We start from the raw sequence: 27,337 nt of genomic DNA on the forward strand, positions 1-27,337 counted from the left end.
AAAGCAAGTAAACGTTGGGCTACAGTGAGATTTCCGCCCCCCACCTCCCCACAGGAAAGAGCAGTGGTCCAGAGGCTCCTTAACTTCCCACAAAATATTCTAGACCAAGGGTTGTCCAGTACAGATGTAACGCAAGTCATATATGTAATTTTTTAATTTTCTAGAAGCCACATACAGAGTGAAATTATTTTTAATAATATAGTTTATATAACCTAATATATCCAAATATTATCACTTCAGTATGTAATCAATATAAAAATCATAGAAATATTTTATGGGTTTTTTTTTTTTTGCACCAAGTCTTATTTGCTAGATATCTCAATTTGTGTCCAGCAGCCACATGTAGCTGGTATCTACACTACAGCTGGAACTAACTGCTTCCTTCTGTCCTTCCTATTATACCCTAGTAGGACTAATCCCATTATGGCTAAGTTAGATTCCTGTTGACCTCCTTGTCTCTGAGCCTATGCATCTTTACCCACATCCTTATTCCCATCATTATCTACAGTTCTCTAATCCAACTCATATCTCAACCTTCCTTGCCTTCCAAACCTCTTCCCTCTGGAGAATCATAGCCTGTCATCAACAAAATCCCCTATAACCCTGTCTCCAGATAGTTCCTATTACCTTCCTACCCTAACTGAAACTACGGTGAAAAATCACCCAACTATGCCAATGGGTTTCACTTTAAATTCAGGACTGCAAATCTCAATGAGCCTTCAATTGCATTTCTTTAGCAGGTCTGCTCTCCCACACCTGAAAATGACCATTTCACAATTTCCCTCCTTAAATCTTCAAAAAGCCATCACTCCTTTACTCGAAGACACCCCCTGTAACTGCATTAAGGCACAGGAAACATGGAGAGAGCCCAGAATATTTATAAAGTTACAGATTTTAGAAATATGTAAAATCAGCAAATTTCCAGGAGACTAGTTTTGATTATCTGATATGTGATAGGGATTCTGGGAGCCAAGAACTGTCCTTTATTTTCACTGTAGTCAGAAAAGAAGGTATTTCAGAAGGTACGGACTGAATGTTCATGCATCTACAAAATTCACAGAGTAAAGCTTTAATCTCCATTAAGCCTGTATTTGGAGATGGACCCTTAGGGAATTAATTAAGGTTAAATGAGGTCATAAGGGTGGAATTAGTGTCCTTATAAGAAGAGACACCAGAGAGTTCTCACAGGAGTGTGTGTCCCCGCACACACCAAGGAAAGGCCATGTGAAAACTTAGTGAAAGGTGGCCATCTGCAAGCCAGGAAGAGAGGCCTCACCAGAAACCAAAACCTGCCCGAACTTTCATTTTTGACTTGTAGCCTCCAAAACTGTGAGAAAATAAGTTTCTGTTGTTTAAGCTAATCAGCCTGTTGTGTTCTGTTATGGAAGTCTAAGCAGACTAATACATAGATTTTAAACTTGGAAGAAACCTTAAAAGAATTGAGAAACACTAAAACAGGCTACCAAAAAGTTAATAACTTATGTAGTAAGATGTGTAAATTGCTTCTTAAAAATTCTAATATAAACACTCTTAACACCTCGTCAGTGGATGCTCCTTTATATTACATGTGTTAAAGAACTCATACCTGCTCTTTTTCAAGCATATCAGCCTTTCTCAATATCTTCATTGCATAGATATGGCCTGTATCTTTCTTCTGGACCAACCGCACCTAAAATATAAAAACATATATTATAAATGTTACATAGTCACTACTATTTGTTCAGTAATGAAAAGCAGCTTCCCTTAAAGAAAGCAGGAATTTGCCAGTGTTGGCATTTCAAGAAATATATATATATATTTTTTGAGACGGAGTTTCACTCATGTCGCCCAGGATGGAGTGCAATGGTGGGATCTCAGCTCACTGCAACTTCCGCCTCCTGGGTTCAAGTGATTCTCCTGCCTCAGCCTCCCAAGTAGCTGGGATTACAGGCACCCGCCACCACGCCTAAGTAATTTTTGTATTTTCAGTAGAGACAGGGTTTCACTGGCCAGGCCGGCCTCAAACTCCTGACCTCAGGTGATCCACCCACCTCAGCCTCCCAAAGTGTTGGGATTACACATTAATGTAATGTGTAATGTAACACACATTACATTAAAATGTGTGTTAATATTTTAACACACATTTTAAATTATCTTAAGATACATATTTGTAGCAGTAATGACTTTTAAAAAGAAGCACACCTCTCCAAAAGCTCCTCTTCCTATAACTTTCAGAGACTCAAAGTCATCCAAGCCAAGTCTGGTCCTTTTGAGCCGTAAGAACTCTGTTTCTTTGCGAGCGTGTTGTGATCGACGTAACTTTTTCTATTTAAAAAAAAGACAATTTAAAAGGATGATTTTATAATCAGGTTTTTTTGAAGGAGCTTCTAGTATTAAAAGATGCACATAAAAATAAATGATAGCACTAACATGTAATATACTATTAGGCTAAAACATTTTAAGGAAAATTTTAAAAATTTTTAACAATTGATAAATCTTTACTCTTGAAGTGGACGCCGTTAAATATGTTATCTAGTCCATCATATTTGTCTATATATATGTATAACTTATTCTTTCATCTATATGGTAACTTAATTCCATAAATAAAAATTAAGTGTTAGGAAATTTGAATAGTATTCGGATACTGATTTTTATTCTGTCAGGAAATCTGCTTTGCTTCAATCCCTTAACTTCCAAGGTTGCTCTTTCACAACTACTGAGACTTGTGACAATGAAGTAACAACATAATCGTAGTGTTTCCAAAGAGATTTACTTGTGATAGAATTTACTCTTGGGCAAATTTTAATTAACTGCTTGAGAACTGGCATACAACTTCCTGAAAATATAAAATTGCAAAAACAATTACAAGAAGAAGTCATTAAAATATCCAAGTCGGTAATTTTATAACTGATTCTACAAAGGCCACAAAAAATAACTTCCATTAATAAGCAACACTGTGAAATACCTGAAGGTTACATTTCGAACAGGCATTTATTTTATTAATCCAAACTTCATTTTTCCCCCCTCACCAATCAAAATTCTGTTTTTTGACACAGTTAGCTCCTCGTAGAGGAAACACTAAGTGGAAAAGAAACAGTATCCGTGAAAAAATTTAACTCCTGTTCATCTTCAACTGAATCCTGTCAAGCTGTTAGTGGTTCAGTTCGGAGGGACAGACAAGTCAAAATGACAGTAACAGCTTAGAAACACTGCTTCTAAATGCAGCTCATGGCATAGCCTCTCCCTACTCCTGTGTATATCTGTTTTTAAAAGGGTTAGGTGAACTATTAATTAGAAATATGTATGTAAACATGTATTATCGATGCAATGGAATTCTGACACTTCTAACAAAGTTCATCTAAGAAGATAAAATCAAGAAATGTCTTCAAACAGCTAAATGAAGTTATACACTAAGGCACACCAATGGGTAAATTACGACAGTAATGAAGATAAAAATCAAGCACATAAATTAACAGGCTTTGCCTAATGTCTTTTTTAAATGTCTTTAATGTCTTTTTCCACATCTGATATTGAGTATAAAATACAATAGTACTATGGAAAAAGTAAGCAAGCAACAATGAAATATAATTTTTTTCATTAAGAAGTGAGGCAATAAGCCCGGCACGGTGGCTCGCGCCTTATTGTAATCCCAGGACTTTGGGAGGCTGAGGTGGGTGGATCACCAGGTCAGGAGATGGAGACCATCCTGGCCAACATGGTGAAACCCTGTCTCTACTAAAAATACAAAAATCAGCAGGGCGTGGTGGCATGCAACTGTATTCAGGAGGCTGAGGCAGGAGAATCGCTTGAACCCGGGGGGCGGAGGTTGCGGTGAGCCAAGATCCCACTGTTGCACTCCAGCCTGGGTGACAAGAGCGAAACTCCGTCTCAAAAATATATATGCGTGTGTGTGTGTGTGTGTATGTGTGTATATATGTATATCCTGAAATAACAACATCTTTAAGGGAAGCTACTTAAATATTTTAACGGAGCTAAAATTACATTGATATAATTAAGAAAACAAATGTGGCCTAAAACAACAGTGAAGACTATTTTTTGCTGCTTTTTACATAAATGCAATAACGAATACCTTTTTTTGCACATAGGTATTCAAAAATACCTTTTGAATAATAAAATAAATTACTAGTAAAACAAAAGATAGCTCCAAAAAGTATCTGATTTAAAATTTTAAGACTAATTTTTAAAAGGCCACTTGGCGGCGCTATAGTGTCATGTCCTTTAAAGAAGTGCTAAGGAGGGCTTTTTTAAAATTACATAAATAAGTATAAGAATTTTGAAAGATATTTTGAATCTCTCCCTTTATAGATTATAAAACAGTACAGTTGGATATAGTTGCAGAAATCCTGCCTAATCTGAATGGAAAAGATGACCTCACTATACACAGTTTCATAAATTGTCTACTAGTTTGTATAATGCAGCACTCAAACAATTTATGTGGTTTTGGCCACAGCCATTTAATAGCAAAAAGAGAGAGTCACAAGTGTATGGAACACATAATTCTATAAAAATGAGCATCACCTATAACATTGTTACATTATTTTTAAAAAATCGATTCCATGATTTTTGTCTTAGAATCAGTGTTGGGGTCCAGAGGTAGCTGAAGCAAATTCATGTTAAACAAACAAACAAACAAACAAAAAATTGGTGAAAAAGCCTGTTGATATATTTACTCACAATCTATATAGATTAAGTAGCCTTGAAAGACAAATAGTATCCTTCTGGTAATCGCATCCTTTCCTCTTCAAAGAAGACAACAAAAATCTGTGGACAGCTTAACATTTCACGACTCTCTTTTATAGCCTGAACTTGCCTATTTAGTTTTTTGTTAAATAACAATCCATGTTGAATGGGATTTTCGTAAGTGAGATGAAACTAGAAAGTAATTTTCTTCCTTTCTCCCTTCTTTTTTATATAGGTGCTCCTCAAACTCGATCTGTAGGGTGGCCAGTATTTGTATAAGACAGACATGCATACAAAGTTTTCAGATGTAAAACTGTTCAGCTAGCAACTTCATCTTTTATTTTTATGAAACAATTTTATTTTTTATCAAGCCCACCCCATATAAAGATGCTGTAACATACTTATATTAAGGTTGAGAGAGCTTGTCTATTTTATAGAATTTGATATAATCCAGGCTCTAGCATGGGGCCTAATAATAAGCACTTGTGGAATTAAAAACATTTGTACAGAAAAACATTAGAAGTTGTATAAACTGGAATCATGGGCCACTGACTTTTTATGGAAAAATCATCTCCTATTTTCTACAAGTTATCCAGAAAAATTAGAGAAAATAGCTGTAACTGTAGTTACTACTTGCTGATGCGGACCAGAAGTTGCAAACAGGAAGCTACAAACTATATTCAGCCTACAGATATATTTGATTTGGACTGCAAGTTGGTTTTCAAAAACAGGTGATTGGTTATTCCGCAAAAAAATCCAGATTGACAGCTTCTCTGGAAAAACAGGGCTTTGGCCACAGGGCCCAATGGTAGCAATCCCCTTTAGATGAGCCTTGGTTCCCTCATTTGTCAGTCCCCACCACTGATGCCAGTCCCCAGGAGACATGTCCAAGTGGGCTGGGACTCTTATTACAGCAATGTGAAAAGTGGCATGTCTTTGCCCAGAGATAAACTGTGAGGCTCAATATTTAAGAAAATAATAAATATTTTTTAAAGAGGAAAAATATTAATACATTTCTTTGTGGAAGCAAAAAAATCATATAAGTTGAATATGGAAACAAAGTATATCTGGATCAAAAGAATATATAACCCTAGATGCCACTATGAAACTAACCTGGCCAGCTTGTCTCACTTCCGTCGCCTGCTTAATGCTTGGGCATCTGTTTTTGCGGTCTCTTCCCTACACTTCAAATTAAGATCTGATATTTAAGATTTCTGTATCAATATAATGATATATAATATATAAATACAATTATATGGTTATTAATTATAAGAAATTTGTAATTCTAATTTTAAAATGAGGAAAGATATGCTCAGTCTTATTTTTTCTCTATAGATTGGAATACAGATTTAAGTCACTACCTTTCTCACTAAAATTTAAAGGACATAAATGAGCTTTTAAAATATTAATGTTATGTAAATAATAATAGATAATTTTAAATGTAAAAACATTTGAGTTTTCTAGATTGAGTCAACTGATTAGCAAAGTTACCACCTTTAGTATAAATCATAAAACACCGTATTTGATTTAAACATTGCAACTATAAGGAACAGGTACAGTCCTAGGAAAGGTACAGGGAAGATTAGATACTGATTTGATTTCAATTAATCATTTGATGATGGTCTACTCTTTAAATACAGAAACTCTTTTTTTTTTTTTTTTTTTTGAGACAGTCTCTCACTCTGTCAACCAGGCTGGAGTGCAATGGCATGATCTCAGCTCCCGCAGCCTCCACCTTCTGAGCTCAAGTGATCCTCCCATCTGAGCCTCCTGAGTAGCTGGGACTACATACATACGACACGATGCTTAATTTTTAAATTTTTTTGTAGAGAACAGGTCTTACTATATTTCCCAGGCTGATCTTGAACTCCTGGGCTCAAGTGATCCTCCTATCGTGGCCTCCCAAAGTGCTGGGATTACAGGTGTATGCCACTGCACTCAGCATGTTAAACTAATCAATCTAGGTTGTGACTCCCTATTGCCTAGTACTAAAGTATACCTTTTTTTAGTAAACTATTCTAAACCTAGCTTTCCATGGTGTGCTATCAACTTACTTCGCTATTTCCTTTTATTGCACCCTTTATAGCTCAAATGTAAACTCATTATTCTGTATACGTATTATTTTGTATACACCTCTTACCTCTAATGTAAATTCTACCCATTCTTTACAATTCAAATCAATTGTTACTTCTTCTATGAAACCTTTTCTGATCCTCTGAATTAGAGGAAAAATCTTCTCTATATTTTCAAAGTTCACCACATTCTATCATGCGTACGTATTTTTACACACACACACTCACTCTCCCTCTCCTAATCTAAAACTCCTTGAGGGCAAAAGTCATTATTCGTTTATTCACCAAATATTTGTTTTAGCTCTGCCAGACAGCTGTGGAGATGTAATGCTCAACAAGACGTTACAGTGTCTAGTCTTTGGGAAGACTGTATTTTAAGGCTCCCATGGGGATAGGAACAGTAGAATACAGAAGGTACCTTGAGAGGTTAAGGAAGATTTCCCAGTGGAAGTGATGCCTGAAGTGAGGCCTAAAGCTGCTTCTTTGCCCAGGCTGGAGTGAAATGACGTATCATAGCTCATGGCAACCTCAAACTCCCAGGCTCAGGTGATCCTCCCACCTCTACCCTACCAAGTAGCTAGGACTACAGGCATGCCCCACCATGCCCAGCTACTAAAGATTCTTAAGAATAATGGGAGTTAGGTAGGAGTAAGGAAGAGTTCCAAGCAGCAGAAAGAGCATGTGAAAAGGTCCACAGGCAAGACAGGGGACATCAAAGAAATTCATACTTGTCAGCATGAGGGGTGGGTGACAAGAAGTGAGGCTAGAGAGAGAGAAGCAGAGGCCAACTAGTGAAGGGTCGTGTACACCAATGTTAAAGAGCTTGCCCATATCCTGAGATAAGGCAGCCAGTGAAGGGTTATTAAGCACAACAGTGATGTGATCAAATCTATTTTTAGACTGATTACTCTAGCTGCAGTACGCAGAAAAACTAGGGGTGGGAAATGGGGAGACCAGTTGGGGACAGTTATTTTTCAGGTTAAAATATATAGTAGTTTCAACTAGGGTAATAGCACTGAACTAGAGAAATAGATAGCTTTAAAAGAATATTTAGAAAAAATTTTTAGAAGAATTGGCAATTGGTTAATTCCTCCTGTAGCTTGCCTTTCTTGTTCCACACACCTAAAATACAGTAGGCAATGTTCTCTGAATATGTGTTCTTGGAATTAAAAAGAAAAAAAAAAGAAAACCTGCCTCTTTCTAAAGATATCAATAAAAGATATCCATGACAGCAGCAAAGAAAGAAGCCCATATTCAAATGATAAAATGCACATTATTTAAGTTATAAAATAGCTGATGTCAAATGAATGAAAGGTCACTGGGGGTGCTTTTGTACGGTAACTATAGGTAATGTCATTACCTCTTCATCTGCTAATCCTTCTTCTTCCATGGCCACTTCTAGTTTCTTCTGCCTTTTCAAAGGAAAAAAAACAATTTAAATTTTAAACACATTCCTAACTATTCCCACTTAAGAAATATACATTTATTTATTCAAGTTAACCACTTCAGCTTGCTAGGCTTAAAAAAAAAAAAAAATCTTTCAAGTTGGATCAAGATAATCACTAAGAATAGTTTTCTTTCTCAAAAAACAAACCCAGATTTTGCTTTCTCATATGGCCAAATGAATAATTTACTTCTAAAGCTTACTTCACTCTCCTGCCTAAATGAAATGTTGGCAATGACTGATGTTCTAATATGGAAAACTCTGCTATTTAATGTTCAGTCCACGAATATCATTAATATTTCACAATGCTTATATTAGAAATACAAAAAGATGACTATAATGACTAAAAGTATAAAATTTTAAGGTAGATATCCCTGGTTCTAACACTTATTAGCTAAATGAGCTTGGCTAAGTCCCTCACTTAAACTCTAAACTCAGTTTTCCTTAATTTATCAAGGAAAAATGTTCAATGCAACTGCATTTATTTTATTGTATTAAAATTATTTGAAAATTGGGAAGTCATACATGTGTATTTGTAAAAACCCACTAGCGGCCAGGCACGGTGGCTCACACTTGTAATCCCAGCACTTTGGGAGGCCAAGGCGGTGGATCACGAGGTCAGGAGATAGAGACCATCCTGGCTAACACTGTGAAACCCTGTGTCTACTAAAACTACAAAAAAAATTAGCCGGGCGTGGTGGTGGGCGCCTGTAGTCCCAGCTACTTGGGAGGCTGAGACAGAAGAATTGCTTGAACCCGGGAGGCAGAGGTTGCAGTGAGCCGAGATTGTGCCACTGCACTCCTGCACACTGCTCTGGGCGACAGAGCGAGACTCTGTCTCTAAGTAAATAAATAAATAAATAAATAAATAAATAAATAAATAAATAAATATTTAAAAAAAAAAAAACAAACCCACTAGCTACCACAACATTTGCTTTTCTAGGTACAGCCAGGTTCAGTTACTCATTTTTTTTTAAACAGCACCCTTGAAGTTAGTTAAGCTAAGCATTTGACGTAAGGGCAGTATGGATGAAGTAACTAAAACTACAGAGATGGTTGTGGAACACATTTTGCAACTCATTTCCTAGTGAATATTACTATTTTATTTCTACTGTATTGGTTTTCCCTAAATATAAACCTAGTAGAACTCCTCCTAATTAGTTTTGGAGTGTGTCAGAATAACAGTAACTTTTCAGGATTTAACTGAATGGGTATAAGGGTTAAGGACTGAAACCCTCTCACAACTTTTTTGATATTTGTTATTCATGGCTACATGTCCAAAGGTAAGTTTTTTCCTAAACCATCATTAAGATCACTTATTTTTCTTTCTTATAGAAGAGTTGTAACATTTAAAGGCTGTTGATACATCAGCACCCCACTGGAGAGGATGAGGCCTAAGAGTATATCCTCCATCACATGTTTCCTCAGTGCTTGTCATAGGCACCTACCTTGGTGCTTATTACACTGATTTGTATCTTTTGTTTATGCATTATTTCCCCTAGACCCCAACCCTTAGATGAGAATAATCTCCTAACATCAGCGTCGGTGCTGCCATCACCCACCCCCAGGCACTTCAGTGCTGCTTGTTGAATGATTTTCAGTTTTCTCCTCTGCAGACAGAATCCAGAGAGTAAGAGGACCATTATTCTGGGAGGAGCTATCAACATAGAAGCAACTTTATTCTTCTGTTGAATTTCCACTGTCCCTTTCCTCAGTTATTGCCAAGACTAACACTTCATGAAATCATTCCTCATTCTGGAAGAGATACAGTAACTTTTATCCATTTCTACCATATCTAAACAGGAAGATCCACGATTTCTGTTGTACCTTTTTTAAAAATAGTTTTCCACCTAAAATGCTCTTACGCTTTGCTCTGATTAGAAATTTATTGGGCTTATGCATTTCTCCAATTAGTTAAGCCTTAAAAATACAACACATATTTTCTTAAAGTATAAGCTTTTAGAAAATATGAGCTGATTGTTTGACTTCCACTGGCATCAAGCTGAGATGACTTTTTTTTTTTTTAATAATGCAGATAATTTTATTGTTACTTTCCTTTATGTGGAAATAGAAAGCGAACTGAATTACTTTAACACTGCAGCAAGTAAAGACAATGAACCTTCGAAATTCTGAGGAATTTTTTTAAGTGCCTGCTTTTTCTTCCTTGGTTCTCTTCTACTTTATTCACTCTCCCAGGATGATATAATCACTTCCAGAGACTTTAATTACCTTATCATTCATTTAATTATTGATATATTTATATTTATTTCGAACTTATCTTGCACTTTTTATTTTGGTATTTCATTTTTTCCATTTTTGGTATTTCAGTTTTTCTCTCTTGCATTCTTTTGAACTGACTTTTTTTTTTTGCTCAGTCCAATTTTTTCCTTCTGCTAGTCTGGAAATTACAAACTCTATTTTTATCATTTTATGGTTACTCTAGAAATTACAACATCATTTGTCAAACTCTGAAGCTAATCTCTCTGCCCTTTCTACTAACATCATTCTAATTACTTCTTTCCTGAATTATATTTTGCTGTTGGAAAATACTATAATTCTATTTTTAATGTGTAAGATATTATCGCTATTATTTCTGTTGCTTTATAGAATTTTTGTTGAGATTTATCCACCTACTTACCATTTAGATCTTCTACTTGTGATCCCTTTCCTTCTGCCTAAATGGAACCTTTTAGAATTTCTGCTGATGCTCTTTTTTTTTATTTGTTTGCCTCTGCTCCATTCTCGTTCCTTTCCTCCCTTTCAAAACTTTTAGAGATATGTCGGCTTTTCTTATGATTCTCTGTGTTTCTCAACTCTCTTTTGCATATTCCTATTTTAGGAATTATGTTTCCTGAATTATTTTCCAGTTCACTAATTCTCACCGTACCTGTATCTAATCTGCAGTTAAATCCGTCCAAAATTAAATTAGGCTCTTCCTCTCTCTTTCATTTAAACTGTACCACCCTCAGTTTGCCCAGGCATGAAATTTCAGTGGCAACATTGACTTATTTCCCTCATATTGCATATCTGGCTAGTAGCCACATTTTATCAATTTTTCTTGTCAGTTCTCTGTTGTCACGATTCTAATTCAAGCCTTCTTTCCATTTACCTGGACTACATCACTAGCCTTTCCTGTTTCTAATTCCCACCCTGACCCCAAACTATTCTCTGTATCACAACTAAAGTTCCCTTCCAGAGAAACACTTGTTTTCATTTGATTCTTCTGCTCAAAAACATCCAAAGTTCTCCACTACCATGAAAAGAGCTACATTAACAAAGAATCCAAGGCTCCCAGGATGTTAAAATCTAGCACATCCTGTGCTTGAGCCAAATTGGTCACTGCCTGACCTGGTGATTTCTTCTGTCTCTAATATCCTTCCCTCCTGCTCTTTTGCCTCTGTCTCCTTCCTTTTATGCATATATAAATAGTTTTCTTCCTTTAGAGCCCTGTTTAAATGCCACCACTATTTACAAAGCTTTCCCAGTTGCCTGGACAAAAGCACATTCTCCCTTCCTTGTACTTATCTTAATATTCTTCACTCTTTCATGTAATATTTATGTGTGTTATCTCCTTTACTGTAAGTTTTCTAAAGGCAAAATAACATGTCATTCTTTTTTTATTCTTCTCTTCCCACCGATATGCACACAACACTGTAAAAGGTTTTGGAGTAAAGTCAGTCATTCATAAAGCATCCTTTTTGAGTCTCACTCTGTTGCCCAGGCTGGAGTGCAGTGGTACGATCTTTGCTCACTGCAGCCTTGGCTCACTGCAACCTTCAAGCAATTCTCCTGCCTCAGCCTCCTGAGTAGCTGGAATTACAGGCACCTGCCCCCACACCCGGCTAATTTTTTGTATTTTCAGTAGAGATGGGGGTTTCACCATGTTGGCCAGGCTGGCCTTGAACTCCTAACCTCAGGTGATCTGCCCACCTCGGCCTCCCAAAGTGCTGGGATTATAGGCATGAGCCACACCACACCCAGCCAGGCGCCCCTTTAAAAGAAAATGTAAAAACATATCATAATTTCCTGTTTGGAAAAGGTTTGTTGAAAACATAATTGACATGTGATATGGGTATATAGATACACAAGACTTGGGGCACCTCAGGAAACTACTCTGTGAAAATAAAACACGTGTTATGTGCACTGTCAGTACAGGAAACTTAAAAACAGCATGCAGGGATCCATAATATTCATATTATTCATGGAAAACAAGTTTCTATTCCACTCACAGCACAACAGCTTATTTAACTAAAAAAAAAGTTTTGATTAGCCCTTACTATACCTGGTTTCTCTCTCTTCATGCTGTAAAATTAGGTTGCTATAAAAATTCTCCAATGTGAGCTTGGCTACAGTCACTCTTTCCCGGGTATGGTTGCTCATAGGAAAGGTTGTTGTAGTCCCTGCCGTCATTGCCATAGTAACAGAAACTGAAACAACATAGAAAAACAAATTATTCAGTGGGAAAAAAAGCTATCTTTTATAATAAACTCTGGAACTGTTTAATTTCAACTAAGAAAGATTCTACCTTAACAGTTAACACAGCCAAGTATTTCACATGATAAATAATACAAAGCTAGGGAAGAAAGAAAAGCACTATTTCCAAAGCAAGATAAATTCATATTGTGGTGGCAAAACCAGGAGTTAATGGCAGCAAAGAAGAACTGGTGGCATTCATATATAATATAGACACATTTATATACAAAGGTCACATTCAACAAGCATTCAAAACAAGAAAAGTTCCATCTATTTTGTCATTTCATTACTAAATAAAATCTGTAAGATAGTGCTAATAGTTATGTCCCTGATAAATGTCAGTCTCCTAAGAGTTAATACAGTTTAGTTAAATAGTAAGAAGTAGCTTCTGCCTTATGAATTCTATGAAACATGAAGTGTTGTATCAAATATGCATATAAACACCAGCCTAAAGCAGTTTTTACATACATTGTAGGGGGAAACTACTTTTAGAAACAGGCCCCTTAGGATGGGGCTCATAGCTGCCCCATTTCATTCTGAATTCTGGGTCATTCCAAAAAGTGCTATAACAAGGTATAATATACTTCTCCAGACTGTGCAGCCCATTGCATTTTCAAATGAAACTCAAATGCCTATAGGAACCAAGAAGGAAACAGAAATGTATGAATGAAGCCAGGTAACAATAGGGAAGCTCTGTGGCCTTAACTGGATGATGGATGTCTGCTTAAAGGCATTCCAGTGCCAACTTTTAGAGATCACTGGGCCACACAATCGAAGTACTGGTTCAAAGGAGATAATCTGGACTATTAGATAAGGAGTGTGGCAAAATGGCTACTTGACGGGGGGGAAGACTGAACTCTGGTGTCTGCGGCAGGTGGGCACTGACCCTAAGAGACTTGCCTACCGTGGCCATATCTGGATAAAAAGACTAGAACAGTTCATACATTAAAGAGGCTTTGCTTATCTAGATGAAGATCATAACAGATCAGTCCAAAGACACAGCTTGCCAAGAGTGACCATCCAAAGCATTCTTAGTTGAAAAGTATTCCCCAAACCTGCCACCTATGCCCCAACATCCATCTTGCTTTAATTACATGAAGATACAGAGTCCTGGATGTGGACCTGAAGTGGACTAGATTCCAGGGTTGATGGAATGAACCAAAAGATGTCAAGCAAGTCAAGTATAGGTTGAAAGCAAACAAGTATCTTTGGCAAATTCCCAGTTCTACTGTTGTCCTGTTAGGGGTTTATACCTCAATGTACTGCTTGAGCCTGAGAATCATTATGTCTAAAACTGCATCGATTATTTTGGCATTATAAATTTGTTCCTCTGCTGACTACTTTAAACAAGAAGCTGATCGTGTCACTTGTTTAGAATCAGTCATGGCTCCTCATTGCCTTACTGCAAGTCAAATTAGCTAAACATGATAAATAAGAACAACTCACATTCACTGAGTGTGGTTATATTTCAGGAACTTGATGATATTTTCTTCACTGATTTCCCCTTTTTTTTTCTCCTGAGGATTTAAGATAGAGGCACTTGCCATGCATGATTGCATTTCATCCTCTTAACAGCCCTGCAAAGTAGGGAACTGAAGTTTGGAGCAGTCACACAGCTAGTGTGATGTGGAGTCAGGACTCTAACTTGCTATCCTTATCTGTTGCTTTTAATCTTTTCGATCCTTATCTGATGCTCTTCCTCACCACTCATTCTTTTCCCAACATACCCAGCTCCTACATGCCTCCAAGCTCTTGCATGGCCTATCCCTAAAGCACTTATATCTACCAGTGATATCCACTACCATCTCTGCAGGAATCTGCTGATCCCTTATGGCCCAGTTGAGCTGAAATCTTACCGTGGTGACTTCTCTAGCATGCTCTACCAGAAGAGATATCACATCTCTCATTTTTTTGGTGCATATTCTCTAACATTTGTAGTCAGGTACCGGTGCTTATCACTCCTAAGAAAAATTCAACCCTAACAGTTATTCCACCAAACCAGGAACACCTCCAAGTAAGAACTCTTTCTGATTCATTTTTCAAAACACCGCAACACCACTGCATCTGACTCAGAGTAGCCATGAATGAATGAATGAGACAACCTATTGACTGGGGGGACGGAGGGGGCGCAGTAGGAGTAGTTGAAAGAATTAGCCAATAGTAAAGTACTCTACAAAGATTGGCTAATAAGCAACTGTGGAAAAATAAATTACAGAAGGTAGAAGTCAGAAATTAAAAGATCTAATCCTAGCCTTGTTGCTAAATGATCATATGGTCTTATTCAAATCACCAGAACACCCTTAACTCAAGTCACTTTTCCCGAAACAGGGTTTAAAATATTTGCTCTGCATGGTTCACAGGCCTAGTCTATGGCCATCTGAGATAATACACAGGAAAGCCACAATGGCTTATACAAATGTAAGATACTATTCTAGGCACCTAGTTTAATCTTTGTATTGTGCTAAATGCTTTAATAATAATGAGCATTATTTTTAAAACAATAAATAGTGAAAAATAAACTCAAGAATTATCACAGCCAAGTGATTTTTAAGGATTAAGCTGCTCTTACTGGATTGCTAAGACAATGCTGCCAAATCATTTTTGGAAATTTCAGAATCATTGGGTTCATGTTCTATGTTTCAGGATCAGATGCAGAAAGGTCAAAGAATGCCAGGCACAGTGGCTCATGCCTCTAATCCCAGCACTTTGTGAGGCCAAAATCACTTGAGGCCAAGAGTTTGAGACTAGCCTGGGATCTCCTCCTCTCTACATTTTTTTTTTAATTAGCTGCGTGTGGTGGTGCACACCTGTAGTCTCAGCTACTCTGGAGGATGAGGCAGGAAGACTGCTTGAACCCTTGTTCAAGGTTACAATGAGCTGTGATTGCACCACTGCACTGCAGCCTGGAGCTGCAGAGCAAGACCCTGTTTCTAACTGGAAAAAAAAAAAAAAAGAAAAAGGTCAAAGAGGGAAAAGTGAAACAGGGATGGTGCACAGAAAACATCTCTGAAATCAATCATATTTGTTAATTGGGGCTTGGGGTGGGAGAGGAGAGATGGACTGGAAATTGAGGAATTTAAGTAAATTTAAGAAACCCAGACTACACAAAGTTAAATACGTTTCTTACCATAAGATTTCCCAGCACCTTTTTTTTTTCTTTTTTTTTTTTTTTTTTTTTTTTTTTTTGACAATTTCACTCTGTCGCCCAGGCTGGAATGCAGTGGTGCGATCTCCGCTCACTGCAACCTCCACCTCCCGGGTTTGAGCGATTCTCCCACCTCAGCCTCCCGAGTAGCTGAGATTACAGGTGCACGCTAACGTTTGTGTATTTAGTAGATATGGGGTTTCACCAAGTTGGCCAGGCTGGTCTCAAACTCCTGACCTCAAGTGATCTGCCTGTCTTGGCCTCCCAAAGTGCCGGGATTACAGGCATGAGCCACCTTGCCCGGCCTTCCCAGCTTCTTTAATATGCTAACATGCATCCTGAATCCTCAAAAGGAGGACAGGTATACAATTTGCAGTAGTATTCCAGTGAACCTTCCCTAGGCATATAAAATTGAAGTTCATGGATACTTTTCTTCAACTGCCTGTTACTTTTTCAACAAATATTTGGAGGGGGGGAACCTTAAAGTTCCATTAAAGAGCAACACCCTATGATTGTAGAATGATTTCTGACTTGCCTTGTATTTGTTCTAGCAAGCAGATATTAATGAATAGAGAAAACGTCCAGAAGATCTGTAGCTAATAAAAATTTATAAAGTGGTTTGCCACTTTACGAGTTTGCCTTTACAAAAGGTCAAGACCCAACTCTAGTTGTCCAAGGCCTTATATAGTCCTTTCAAAAAATGAATGGTGAAAAACATAAAAAACCTTTTATAATGCCTCTTGAAAAAAGCACAAAGAAATAACACATCACTCACAGAATTATGCTGTTCACAGTTACACTTGCAGAAGTTGGAGAGAAAGATGTATGTTGAACTTGGGGTGTGGCCTTGGAGGGAGCTGACTGCCAAGAGGCCTTGTCGAGCAGGCTGCCCTGCTCAGTCTGCCAAGTGGCAAGGTCTGGACCTCAGCTGCCAGTGTCTCAAGGCAATCAAATTCTGGAAGCTACTTTATCCTAACAAAGTTCACAAAAGTCAAATATACAAGACAGAATGGCAGTTTATTGATTTACACAGTAAGAAACTGAGTCACAAGAAATTAGGTTCACAAGATTGCTTGGTGAACATGGCATCAAAACAAAGAGAACTGTTATTCAATTTAAATGTTTAATAGCATCAGGATAAGGTGGAATCTAAAACACACAAGGCTGATGGCTATCTTGCCTAGGGCGCCTATGCCCACTGGAAAGTGCCTGTAGGAGATGGTCTGCTACTGACCAGGCCTTCCCAGAAGGAAGCCAAATTGGGGGGGCCAGAGGTGGACAAAACTTTTGAGGAACATTATTGAGCAAAACTTTTGAGGAAATTTTTGTGAAACATAAAGAAGTGTTAGGGAATTCAAAACAATTCCAAACAACAGAAATTATCTGCATTTAACAGTATAAAAATAGGGCCAGGCATGGTGGCACATGTCTGTAGCCCCAGCTACTTGGGAGGCTGAGACCGGAGGGTCATCTGAGCCCGGGAGTTCAAGGCTGTGGTGCACTATGGTGACGCCTATGCATAGCCACTGGACTCCAGCCTGGGTAACAGAGCGAGACCCAGGCTAAAAAACAAAACACCCAACAGTATAGAAATACATATGAAGTCATTTTAGATAAATATTTATGAACCTGAGGTCTTCAAAAAAGAAGGTAAACAGAAGATGTGGTTTCTTCCATCACAAAAAGGTGTAATGAGTTTTACTCTAAAATCAGAAGTGGATGTCAAGTAATGAAATATTACTTTTAGACACTATATAATTTATCATGATTACGATGTTCTTTCCATTGTAGTTATACATACGTGTATGCCTTGTTTAAAAACCAAATAAGAGCAAAATCTCCATCTATTTATCTTTGTAATGAAAGCATCATAGTACCTGGCAAAGTGCTGAGCACACAGTAGGCAGTCTGTAAGTGATGGTAACTCAACTCTAATGTTATAGATTTTAAATTATATGTGTGTTTCATATATAATAATTTCATTTGGGTTAAGAAATACAGAATCATCTGGTATTCTATTAGTCTTCAGAAATAAATGTTACTTAAGAAATACATTTGCAGAAAAAACAAAAATTCCACCCTTACTCATGATTATACAGTATCTTTGCAAAGATTAGTTTTAAAAACAAGAAAAATTTATTTCCTTCTTACCAGACACAGACTTCTAAAAATTTAAATTATACAAAACTAAGACGTGATCAAATTATTACAAAGAATGGTCTAGATGACTGGCACTTATTGTATTGCAAATGTATTCCTTTAATGGATTTAACACTGTTCTTTTTGTTTTATTAAAGCCCTTTCTTTGGCCAGAAAAAGAACAGGATACAATTTGCAAGTCTAGAATTCCTGGACTGATAAAAACAACACAAGGTGCCCTTGAATTTCCTGTTCACGTGTGTTTTCTCCAGACTGCTCTATTCATTAAGGGAGACACTACCAATAGTTAAGTCCAACATTCTTTAGTTTATCAAGCCTGGGGGAAAGGAGATAACAAATCTGGCACTCAGGCCATTTATAAATAGATGTGGTATCTCCAACCATTTACCATCAAACTTCTAAAGGAAGAAAATAGAACTGCTTTACCTGGCTGTAAAACAAGTTATTTAACTGGTGATTTCACCTTAGTTTTCACATACTGCATTTCAGAGGGAGTACCCTTAATGCTACTATAGTGCCCTGTAGTATAAAAATTCTCCTAAATTCAATTCACTTGTTGCAATCATAATGCCCTAGGCTACAATTAAGTCCTCAGATTGGACACTGTATAAACTGAGTCCCTAACGAAAGGGCAGCCACAGCTTCTTTCCTCTCTGAGGCACAGTCTAAAAAGCAAGAAATTCATAGTCAGGTGAAGGTTCAAATCCCAGCATTAACTTTTACTAATTGTATTATTTTCAACCAACATTTATTGCAGATATATACTATGACGCCTGTATGAAGTGCTAAGAACAGGAAGACTGATAAAACACAGTTTCGGCCCTTAGGGAGTTCATGATCTTATGGAGACACAAAGTAGGGAGAAATCCGTGCTTCAAGACGAAGGGTAATCAAAGGTTTAATAGAGGAGGTGATGCCTGAACTGAATCTTGGAGGGGAAGGGGCTATAGTAGGAGTTCACCAGTCAGGTGTACTCAGGGGAGGAAGAGCTGTAAGGCATGAAATACACTGACACACTTAAACATACAGATAGACTGAGTATATGTGGTTGAATGGCAGAAGACGAAGGTAGAAATAAAGACCTTTTCTGTCATGTTAAAAACTTATCCTGAGCATAAATAGGAATCACTCAAGGCTTTTAATTTAGTGAAAACCTTACAGCCATTACAGAACATTTATTGAGTATTTACCCAAGTACCAATAATTCTTCTAAGAATATTACATTCTTAGAAGCATTTAATTCTCCCAACCAGCCCTCAAATCCTATCTGATTTGCACTTCGGATAGATTATGCTGGTACAGGGAGGATGGCCAAAAGGCTGGAAGTCCAGATCAGACTAGAGGAAGTAAATCTGCTCAGGAGGCCTTAATAATGAATAGTCAGGGATTACAACCTGGTAGCCTGCAGACTTACTTTGTTAGGCCTGTACTACAATCTAGAAAGTAGAAGGTTAGAAGGTTTCATATGAAAATCCAGGTTTCTGGTTTCTCCTGAAAAGTCTGATCCGTCCACAATGAGCTCTCATTCCTGCCTGCAAAGAGACAGCTGGAGCAGAGCTGCAGCCGGCCCCTTACAATACAACATCCTACCCGTCCACCAACTCTCCATTCCCGCGTGTCCAGACTCATTCACTTTTTATTACCCACATTTTATTACCCACCTGCTTCCTTTACAGCACATTTGAGATTACAGAATAGTGAGGGCCTAATTAAGATAGTAGCAGAAGTGATGAAGAGAAGCCTCAGTCAGCTGGAAAGACTAAAATCTCTAATTATCTCTAAGTTTCAGATTTGGATGACTGGGTAAATGATGTAAGGACAGAAAGGACATCAGTAAGGACAGAAAGTATAAGAAAAGCTAGTTTAAGAAAGTTAGTTTGGCCGGGCGCGGTGGCTCAAGCCTGTAATCCCAGCACTTTGGGAGGCCGAGGCGGGTGGATCACAAGGGTCAGGAGATCGAGACCATCCTGGCTAACATGGTGAAACCCCATCTCTACTAAAAATACAAAAAACTAGCCAGGCAAGGTGGCGGGCGCCTGTAGTCCCAGCTACTCGGAGGCTGAGGCAGGAGAATGGCGTGAACCTGGGAGGCGGAGCTTGCAGTCTCAGGATCCACATTTCTAAAGTGGAGATCATAAATGCCAGCCTTACAGGGTTAATATGACACTTTGATGGTGGCAGAGCACAGGATGAAAGGCCAGATTGCCTGGATCTGATTTTTGGTCCAGCCATTCAGTAGCTCTGTGACTTTAGGCAAATTAAAATTTAAATTTTCTGTGTGTCAGTTTCCTGTTAAATAAATATAATAATAGCCAACTTGTGTGCATGCTTATTACGGTAATATAAGACTTAAAAGAATTCTAAAAGTACTTGTAAAAGGACTGAGATATGTCATGTGTTTGATAAACCAATAAAAAAGGGGAAAATATTTTTAAAGTATCTCCTGGCACATATTAATGCTCAAAAATTATTATTTTCTTCCCTTCCCTGCTCAATCTTCCTGCTCATCCCTCCTGCCTTGGGCTGCTGCCATTGTAAGTTAGTTTGTAAATTTAATCTCTAATAAATATTCCCTCTCTCTTCTGATCTTAGCCTACTTCTTTGATAAATTAAATTGCTTTTAATGGAGAGGGGAGAGAAATGTATCAAAAAGAAATATTTAAAGTAAAAAAAGAACTCTTGTTAGAAGCCTTACTAGAAGTTAGTAGTGACTTAGGGTAGAACTAGAGGTAGAAGTGTTCCAGGGAAGAGCTAACGCTTTCTCTCACAAAAGAGTGATTCTCATGAGGCAACACACACCAATTGATTAATAATCTCTTTACTGTGTCTGCTGTTAATAGCTTTTGTTTTTATTTAACGTGGCCCTTTCCATGTGGCGTATGCCCTGATCATTAGACTAGAGGCACGCATTTCATAAACAGACACACTTGTCTTTGCTCCTTCTGTGAATCAGAAGGTTGGTGATGATGGCACAGTGGTGCTGAACTCAACATTAGCATTTTTATTTTCAAAATTGTTTTAGAAATATACAGTTTTCCTATGCACAAAAATATGGTTCAGTGGTTGAGTACCTGAAAGCTTATTTGGCTATAGTAATGTTGTTCATGGCAGAATACCTGAGTTTATTAGTCCAAATAATTACTAAAAATTCCTGTGAACTTTTTTTTTTAAACTTGCAATGAGAAGGGAAAGTGTTTATAAACCAAATGTAAACAATTAAACTACAACGTAAATTTACCAAAGCAGCAATTTTATTTAAAATTCTATTTACCAATCTTATTGTTTAACGTATCACCCTTTCTCAAAAACATTAAGAAGCAGTCTATTCTTGTAATATTTACAAAATGTAGTTGTTCTATTGCTATATGCCTATCTAGTAGTGCATCAGATTTTGTCTGCAAAAAAAAGGTTCAGCTGAATCAAGTCATAGTTAACTTTAAAAAATTACCTCAGCAGAAATGCCATATAACTTCAAATATTTATAATCTAGTACCACAATGGGAAAAAAAAATCAATGCCAACTTTTAGATAGTCGGGGCATCCCTAAAAGAATTTTAAATCAGTTTCTATTACTGGCACACACATGAGCACATACAGAAAAGTACTTACCTTGATTGACATAAGAGAGAGAAAAAAAAGCTACAATTTGCAAGAAGGGGGAGTAAATGGCAGTGGGGAGGGAGATGACGGGTAATGAAGGTGAGGGGGGACCAGAGTGAGTATGTCAACATTATTTGTAAAGGAGGAAATATTCAGAGGTAAAACAAAATGAAAACAACTGGGAAAAAACAAAATTATAAATATATATATATAAAATGATATATATTTATGTTATTCATATTTCATTATAAAAAATATAGAGGGAAATTTATAGAATTTATAAAGATGAGAATTAAGTAGCCTAGGGAAACTTTTGGAGAGCATGAGAGCATGCTGTGGGGACAGACAGATATTACAGTGATCTAGAGAATCTGGGGCCAGCACGTTTAAACTATGGCTCTGAATTGTGGGTTTGGATGAGTGAGATGATAGCTAGTACACCCAGAAGGATCTGTCCTTCCCTTTGCTTTGGCAGCTGAGCCATGCTTCCATCTATCAATACATCCAGTAACCCAATATCATGAGTTTTCTTCTGTATTTTTCACTTCTGTTATAAAGAATATGGGTCAGTAAAAAGTAAGATGAATGATTTTTTAAATAGGGGAATTTAAAGTTTAAAATAAATGTATACTTTAAAATGTTAATTTTAAAGACATAAATTTAGAAATGGAAAAATAATCCTGTTCACAAAAGTAGCAAGGAGGAGGAGATGGAGTACAACATTCATAAAATATGTAAGAATAATCTTGGCTGTGCGCAGTGGCTCATATCTGTAATCCTACCACTTTGGGAGGCTGAAGCAGGTGGTTCACTTGAGGTCAGGAGTTCGAGACCAGCCTGGTCAACATGGCGAAACCCCATCTCTACTAAAAATACAGAAAAATTAGCTGGGCATGGTGGTGCACACTGGTAGTCCCAGCTACTCGGGAGGCTGAGGCACAAGAATCACTTGAACCCAGGAGGCAGAGGTTGCAGTGAGCCAAGATCGCGCCACTGCACTCCTGCCTGGGTGACAGAGTGAGACTCTGTCTCAAACAAAACAAAACCAAACTTTGATTTTAAAAAGTCTTGGCTTCTAATGAGGCAACGTAATCATAGATTATGGGAAGATGAGAAGAGGAGAAGACATTCAATTAATAGTATTGGAACAATTGGGTATCCATTTGGGGAAAAAAATCAAGTCAGGCATTCATTTCATTCCAGAATGCAAAATAAATTGCAAATGGTTCAAAAGGACAAACATAAAAATTAAAGGAAGGGAAGAATGAAGGAAGGAGGGGAAAAAATTAAAGTTTAAAAAAATTAAACTTCAAAAAAATTAGAGGAAAACATAGATAACCTTCAGAAGGAATGAGCTTTCTTAAAAGGAAATCATCACAATGAAAACTTGTGCGACATTTCATTCTACAAAAATGTGTAATATACATATGTATATACTGTGTATCAAACAAGATTTAAAAAATAATTTGGAGAAAAACACTGTAAAATAACAATGTCAGTTATAAGTATATCTAAAAGCACCCAGATGCAGTGGCTCACGCCTCTAATCCCAGCACTCTGAGAGGCTGAGACAAGTGGATCTCTTGAGGTCAGGAGTTTGAGACCAGCCTGGGCAACATGGCAAAACACTGTCTCTACTAAAAATACAAAACAAAAATTAGCCAGGTGTGATGGCATGCGTCCGTAGTCCCAGCTACTCGGGAGGCTGAGGCAGGAGAATTTATTGAGCCTGGGAGGCGGAGGTTGCAATGAGCAAAGATATAGCACACACCACTGCACTCCAGCCTGGGAGACAGAGTGAAAGTCCATCTCAAAAACAAACAAACAAACAAACAAAAACCAAAGTATATCTAAAAGCATATATTTAAAATACATATATATTTATCAAGTAAGCTCATACATAGCTTTTTTAATATTAAAGTTGTAAGGAGACAATAAAGGCCCTAATAAATGGATAAATAACACTGTTTGACAATAAATAGGAATAGTTTAAAACACATAAAAAATGTTCAATTTTACCAGTAAAGCAAAGACAAAGAAACTTTAAAATTATGCAATATGTTCCCTATATGAAAGTAGTCACAATACAAGGGGAAAACACCCCCTTAGTGAGGTCTAGTCTGTTAGGAGGTACCTTTCTGTCCACGCTATGCATTTGTGTTAGCTGGCAGAGATGTGACCCTTTCTAACAGGGAATATGGTAATTTATACCAAGAACCATAGAGATTTTTTTTATTTTTTGACATAATTCCAACTTTAGGAGTCTATCCTATGGAAATAACCAAAATTCCTGCAATGATTTTTTTTTAAATCAGAGCATTATTTAAAATAGCAAACAACTTAAACCAAATGTTTAAAATTAAATGAAATGACTGATGGAATGATGATAGTATAAAACACCACAGCACTGAAGAAAATTTTCCCTGCAAATTTTAACATGAAGAATAATGTTAAGTAAATAAGCAAGACACAAAGTTGTATTTTCAAGTACAATATGAACTCAACTATACAAACACGGGAGAGGAAGTTAAATTGCGACGAACAAACAGTGTGAAATTATGGATGATTTAAATTTTGTCTTTTATCACATTTTGAATTTTCCAAATTTTCAATAATAGGAAAACAACCATTTTATAATCAGAGAGAAAACATTTAAGAGTGATGCTGGGAGAGTGCTGCACGTTTAGGGGCGGGGGGAAAGGGGAATCAAGTTGCACTTTTCAGCACTCAGAGGTGGTTTTTCAGGTACCTCAGTACTCGAATTTTGTTTCCTATAAACCAAATTCTTAGTTCTGCTTTAGTGGAGGATTACAAAGAACAGCCAAAAAAAAAAAAAAAAAAAAGCTGGATGTCATGGAACAAAACGAAAGACAAATGAGAAGAATAATAAAGAGAATTTTGAAGAAGTTTTCCAGTCATATCTTACACGTGGACTTTTAGAGCAACCATTTTTTGGTGGCTTATACCTACCTGGGCATATTTACGTAGGCTCAAACTATCACTGTCTTCTCAAATAGCTTTTCCAGTGGTGACTAGAAAGGCCCATATCAAAACCAAAAAGCAGGACTGCACAACTCCTAGCTAAATTATCTTCAAGTCTTATTTAAGGTAAAGGAAGTACTCCTTCAAACTCATACAAACGAGAGAGACAAAATGAATGTTCTAGCTTTAAGGAAGATGCCCACTCCCTTTTACTCTTTCCTTGCCTGTTTTAAGGGAGACAACGCCTGATTCAAAACATCAGTATGCCCAAAATGCATATTTGGAGCTAAAAAGTGAAGGTTTGGTGTGACCAGAGAACAACTGATGAATGGACAAGGCAGGAAAAGGATGAGGGGTGAGAGGCGGGGACACCCTGGCAAAGGGAAGGGGAGAAGCAAGCTTGGGAAGCAGCCTACACACATAAACCTATACAAAGCTTGGGCAGCTCTGAACACTTGCTTTTCATTTTCTTAAAAGTAAACTTTGAATAGGAACGAGAGAGAGAGAGTGAGGCAGACAGACCAACCAGACACTTGCACACACAATAAACTTGAAAAACAGACTGAGTTTAAGTGAGTACGTAAAATATAAATTTCAAATATAAACTCAAATTTTAATTTTCCCATTCATTCAAAACATTCAAAGCTTCTGCATCACTGAACAGCTTCAGGAGAGAGTTGCAAGCATTTCTCAGTTGTACCAATTCCTTTTTTATTTCTTAATTTTAATTTTTAAATTGCTGTGTTATTTTGTTTGCTGTTCCTTTTCAAATGAAAACCACTCCCTGAAAGAAATCAGACCAATGTTTTAACAACGTAAGAGCCAGAAGCAGCAGTCCTTTGGGGGTACAAAAATTAGATAAGACTAAAATTAAAATATGGTATCACGAAGCTTACAATTTTAAGACCTAAGTAGCTATGAGCTATGTTTGGTTATTTTGAGTCATTTAAACTCTCCCAAGAGACTTTTTTGACCATCACAACTGACCAAAAAAAACTGTTCCCAACTAAAAGCAGACATACCATGTGGCTCATCAGACTCAGATATTGTGTTAAACACACAGACCATTTGACTTCCGCAACCATGAGAAAACAGAGAAGGCATCCATCTCATTAAGATACCAGAATACAAAAAACTTTGAGGCAGGAAAGAAATTTTTATGTGGTAATGACCTTTATCATTAATACCTGAACAGCTTACTACCTAAGCAATGAACAGGACCACACTATTTTATTGACTTGTGATCTTTAGAACACAATTCTGGATTATTGGGCAAACAAATCTAGGAGAGGGAAAAAATACCTAAAATGGAATAAAAAGTAAAGTGTAGAGTTGGTTGTCATCAAGGATATCCTGTAATTCAAGTCAGCACACTGGCAAACACTCCCATAAATCAGCTTATAAGTTCAATTCTATTTAGCAACTTTCTAGACTTTACTACAGGTCTAAGATTGCAAATTTAGTTCATCAAGAGGCAAGGCTGGTAAAATCACAAAACTTGAACTCAATTTCAATTACAGAAGGTGGTCACCATTAAGTGATGTACAGACCATCTTATCTGTCATTAAGTGAGACAGATTATATTATCTAGTCCATCTCCCTCATTTTACAGAAGTGAAGCCCAAAGACATTTAGCTATTTAGTGGAAAAGCTTGGATTAGACCATGTCACTTAACCTTCAGGTAAAGCTCCCATTCTAGCTGAGAGTCCACAGTGCAGTGACCACTCCAGGACACTGTACTGCCCCTGCAGCAAAGTTGGATATCAGAACATTAATAGCCAGGGCTGAGTCCTGGATTATGTAGCATCTAATAGCCCTAACATTGATGTCCATATCTAACACTAAGTTACTGCTTCCTATCTTACAATTACTGATCTGTGGATCAAACAACTGGCTTCTGCCTGCCTTCTTTGGATGACCAAAGAATGACAATTTTATCCCAAACTTGCTGGAAACCAAAATATTATGACTGAAGGTTTCTTGAAAGCTATTAAGATTTCAATTACAGAAGTTGATCACCATTCAGTAATGCAGATTTAGCCTGGGACTGTACCTCTAAATATGTATTTGACTCTACCTCTAAATATATATTTAGCTGTGTGCCCCAAAGTTAGGGTCTCAAAATCTTATACAGTGTATGAGGTCATGGGAACTCCTTGTTCAGGACCCTTAGCATGAGGGCAACCTAAGTGTACATGTATTCAGATCTCTGGAATATGCCATAGGTAGTAAAGAATAGAGGGGAAAAAAAGATTTCTAAAATATAAAAATGCACCATTTTCTTTCCAAACTGGATATCTTCTGCCCCATATATAAAAATAAAATGTTTCATGTAAAAATATCCATAAGTATACAAATTGCAAAGTGAAAGTGACCTCACAATCCTACCTCCCATAATATCCAGTTTTAACTGTTGAGAGAGAGACTGGAGTTACACTCCCTGGATTTAAATTCTGGCTCTGCCACTTACGAACTGTGAGAACTCTCAGGGTGTCAGTGTTCTTATCTACAAAACAGAGATAACGACAGCATATGAAAATTAATAACTAATGTTTATTGAGTGTTTTATAAAGCATATGCATTGTTCCAAGCACTTAAAATATATTAACTGATTTTAATCAAGTGACTGATATGTGTGAAAGTCCTTAGAATAGTGCCTAAGACTCAGACAACTGTTGCTATGTCCTTCCAAAACTTTAATGCATAAACACACACACACAGTTTTAACATAAATGGGCTATTAATACAAATAAGTTTTAATACAGCTTTAAAACAAATAA

At 37.1% G+C, this 27,337-nt stretch overlaps 1 protein-coding gene across 4 annotated transcripts in view; it reads right to left on the reverse strand.

The window, feature by feature from the left end:
* LOC116268849 (serine/threonine-protein kinase 38-like) overlaps positions 1-27,337 on the reverse strand; it is a 79,467-nt gene that overhangs the window by 14,606 nt on the left and 37,524 nt on the right. For 3 of the 4 annotated variants that reach the window (XM_031650361.1, XM_031650364.1, XM_031650362.1), the window contains 4 exons: positions 12,479-12,623; positions 8,113-8,164; positions 2,182-2,304; positions 1,586-1,669 (listed from right to left, as the gene is read on the reverse strand). In XM_031650361.1, the coding sequence (XP_031506221.1) occupies positions 1,586-1,669; positions 2,182-2,304; positions 8,113-8,164; positions 12,479-12,612 (393 nt within the window). In that variant the 5' untranslated portion in view covers positions 12,613-12,623. Of the gene's footprint in view, positions 1-1,585; positions 1,670-2,181; positions 2,305-8,112; positions 8,165-12,478; positions 12,624-26,945; positions 27,064-27,337 lie in introns of those variants that run through there. The other variant, XM_031650360.1, reaches the window with a different exon arrangement.

This window comes from Papio anubis, chromosome 9, assembly GCF_008728515.1.
Source record: "Papio anubis isolate 15944 chromosome 9, Panubis1.0, whole genome shotgun sequence".
NCBI classification, from domain to species: Eukaryota; Metazoa; Chordata; class Mammalia; order Primates; family Cercopithecidae; genus Papio; species Papio anubis.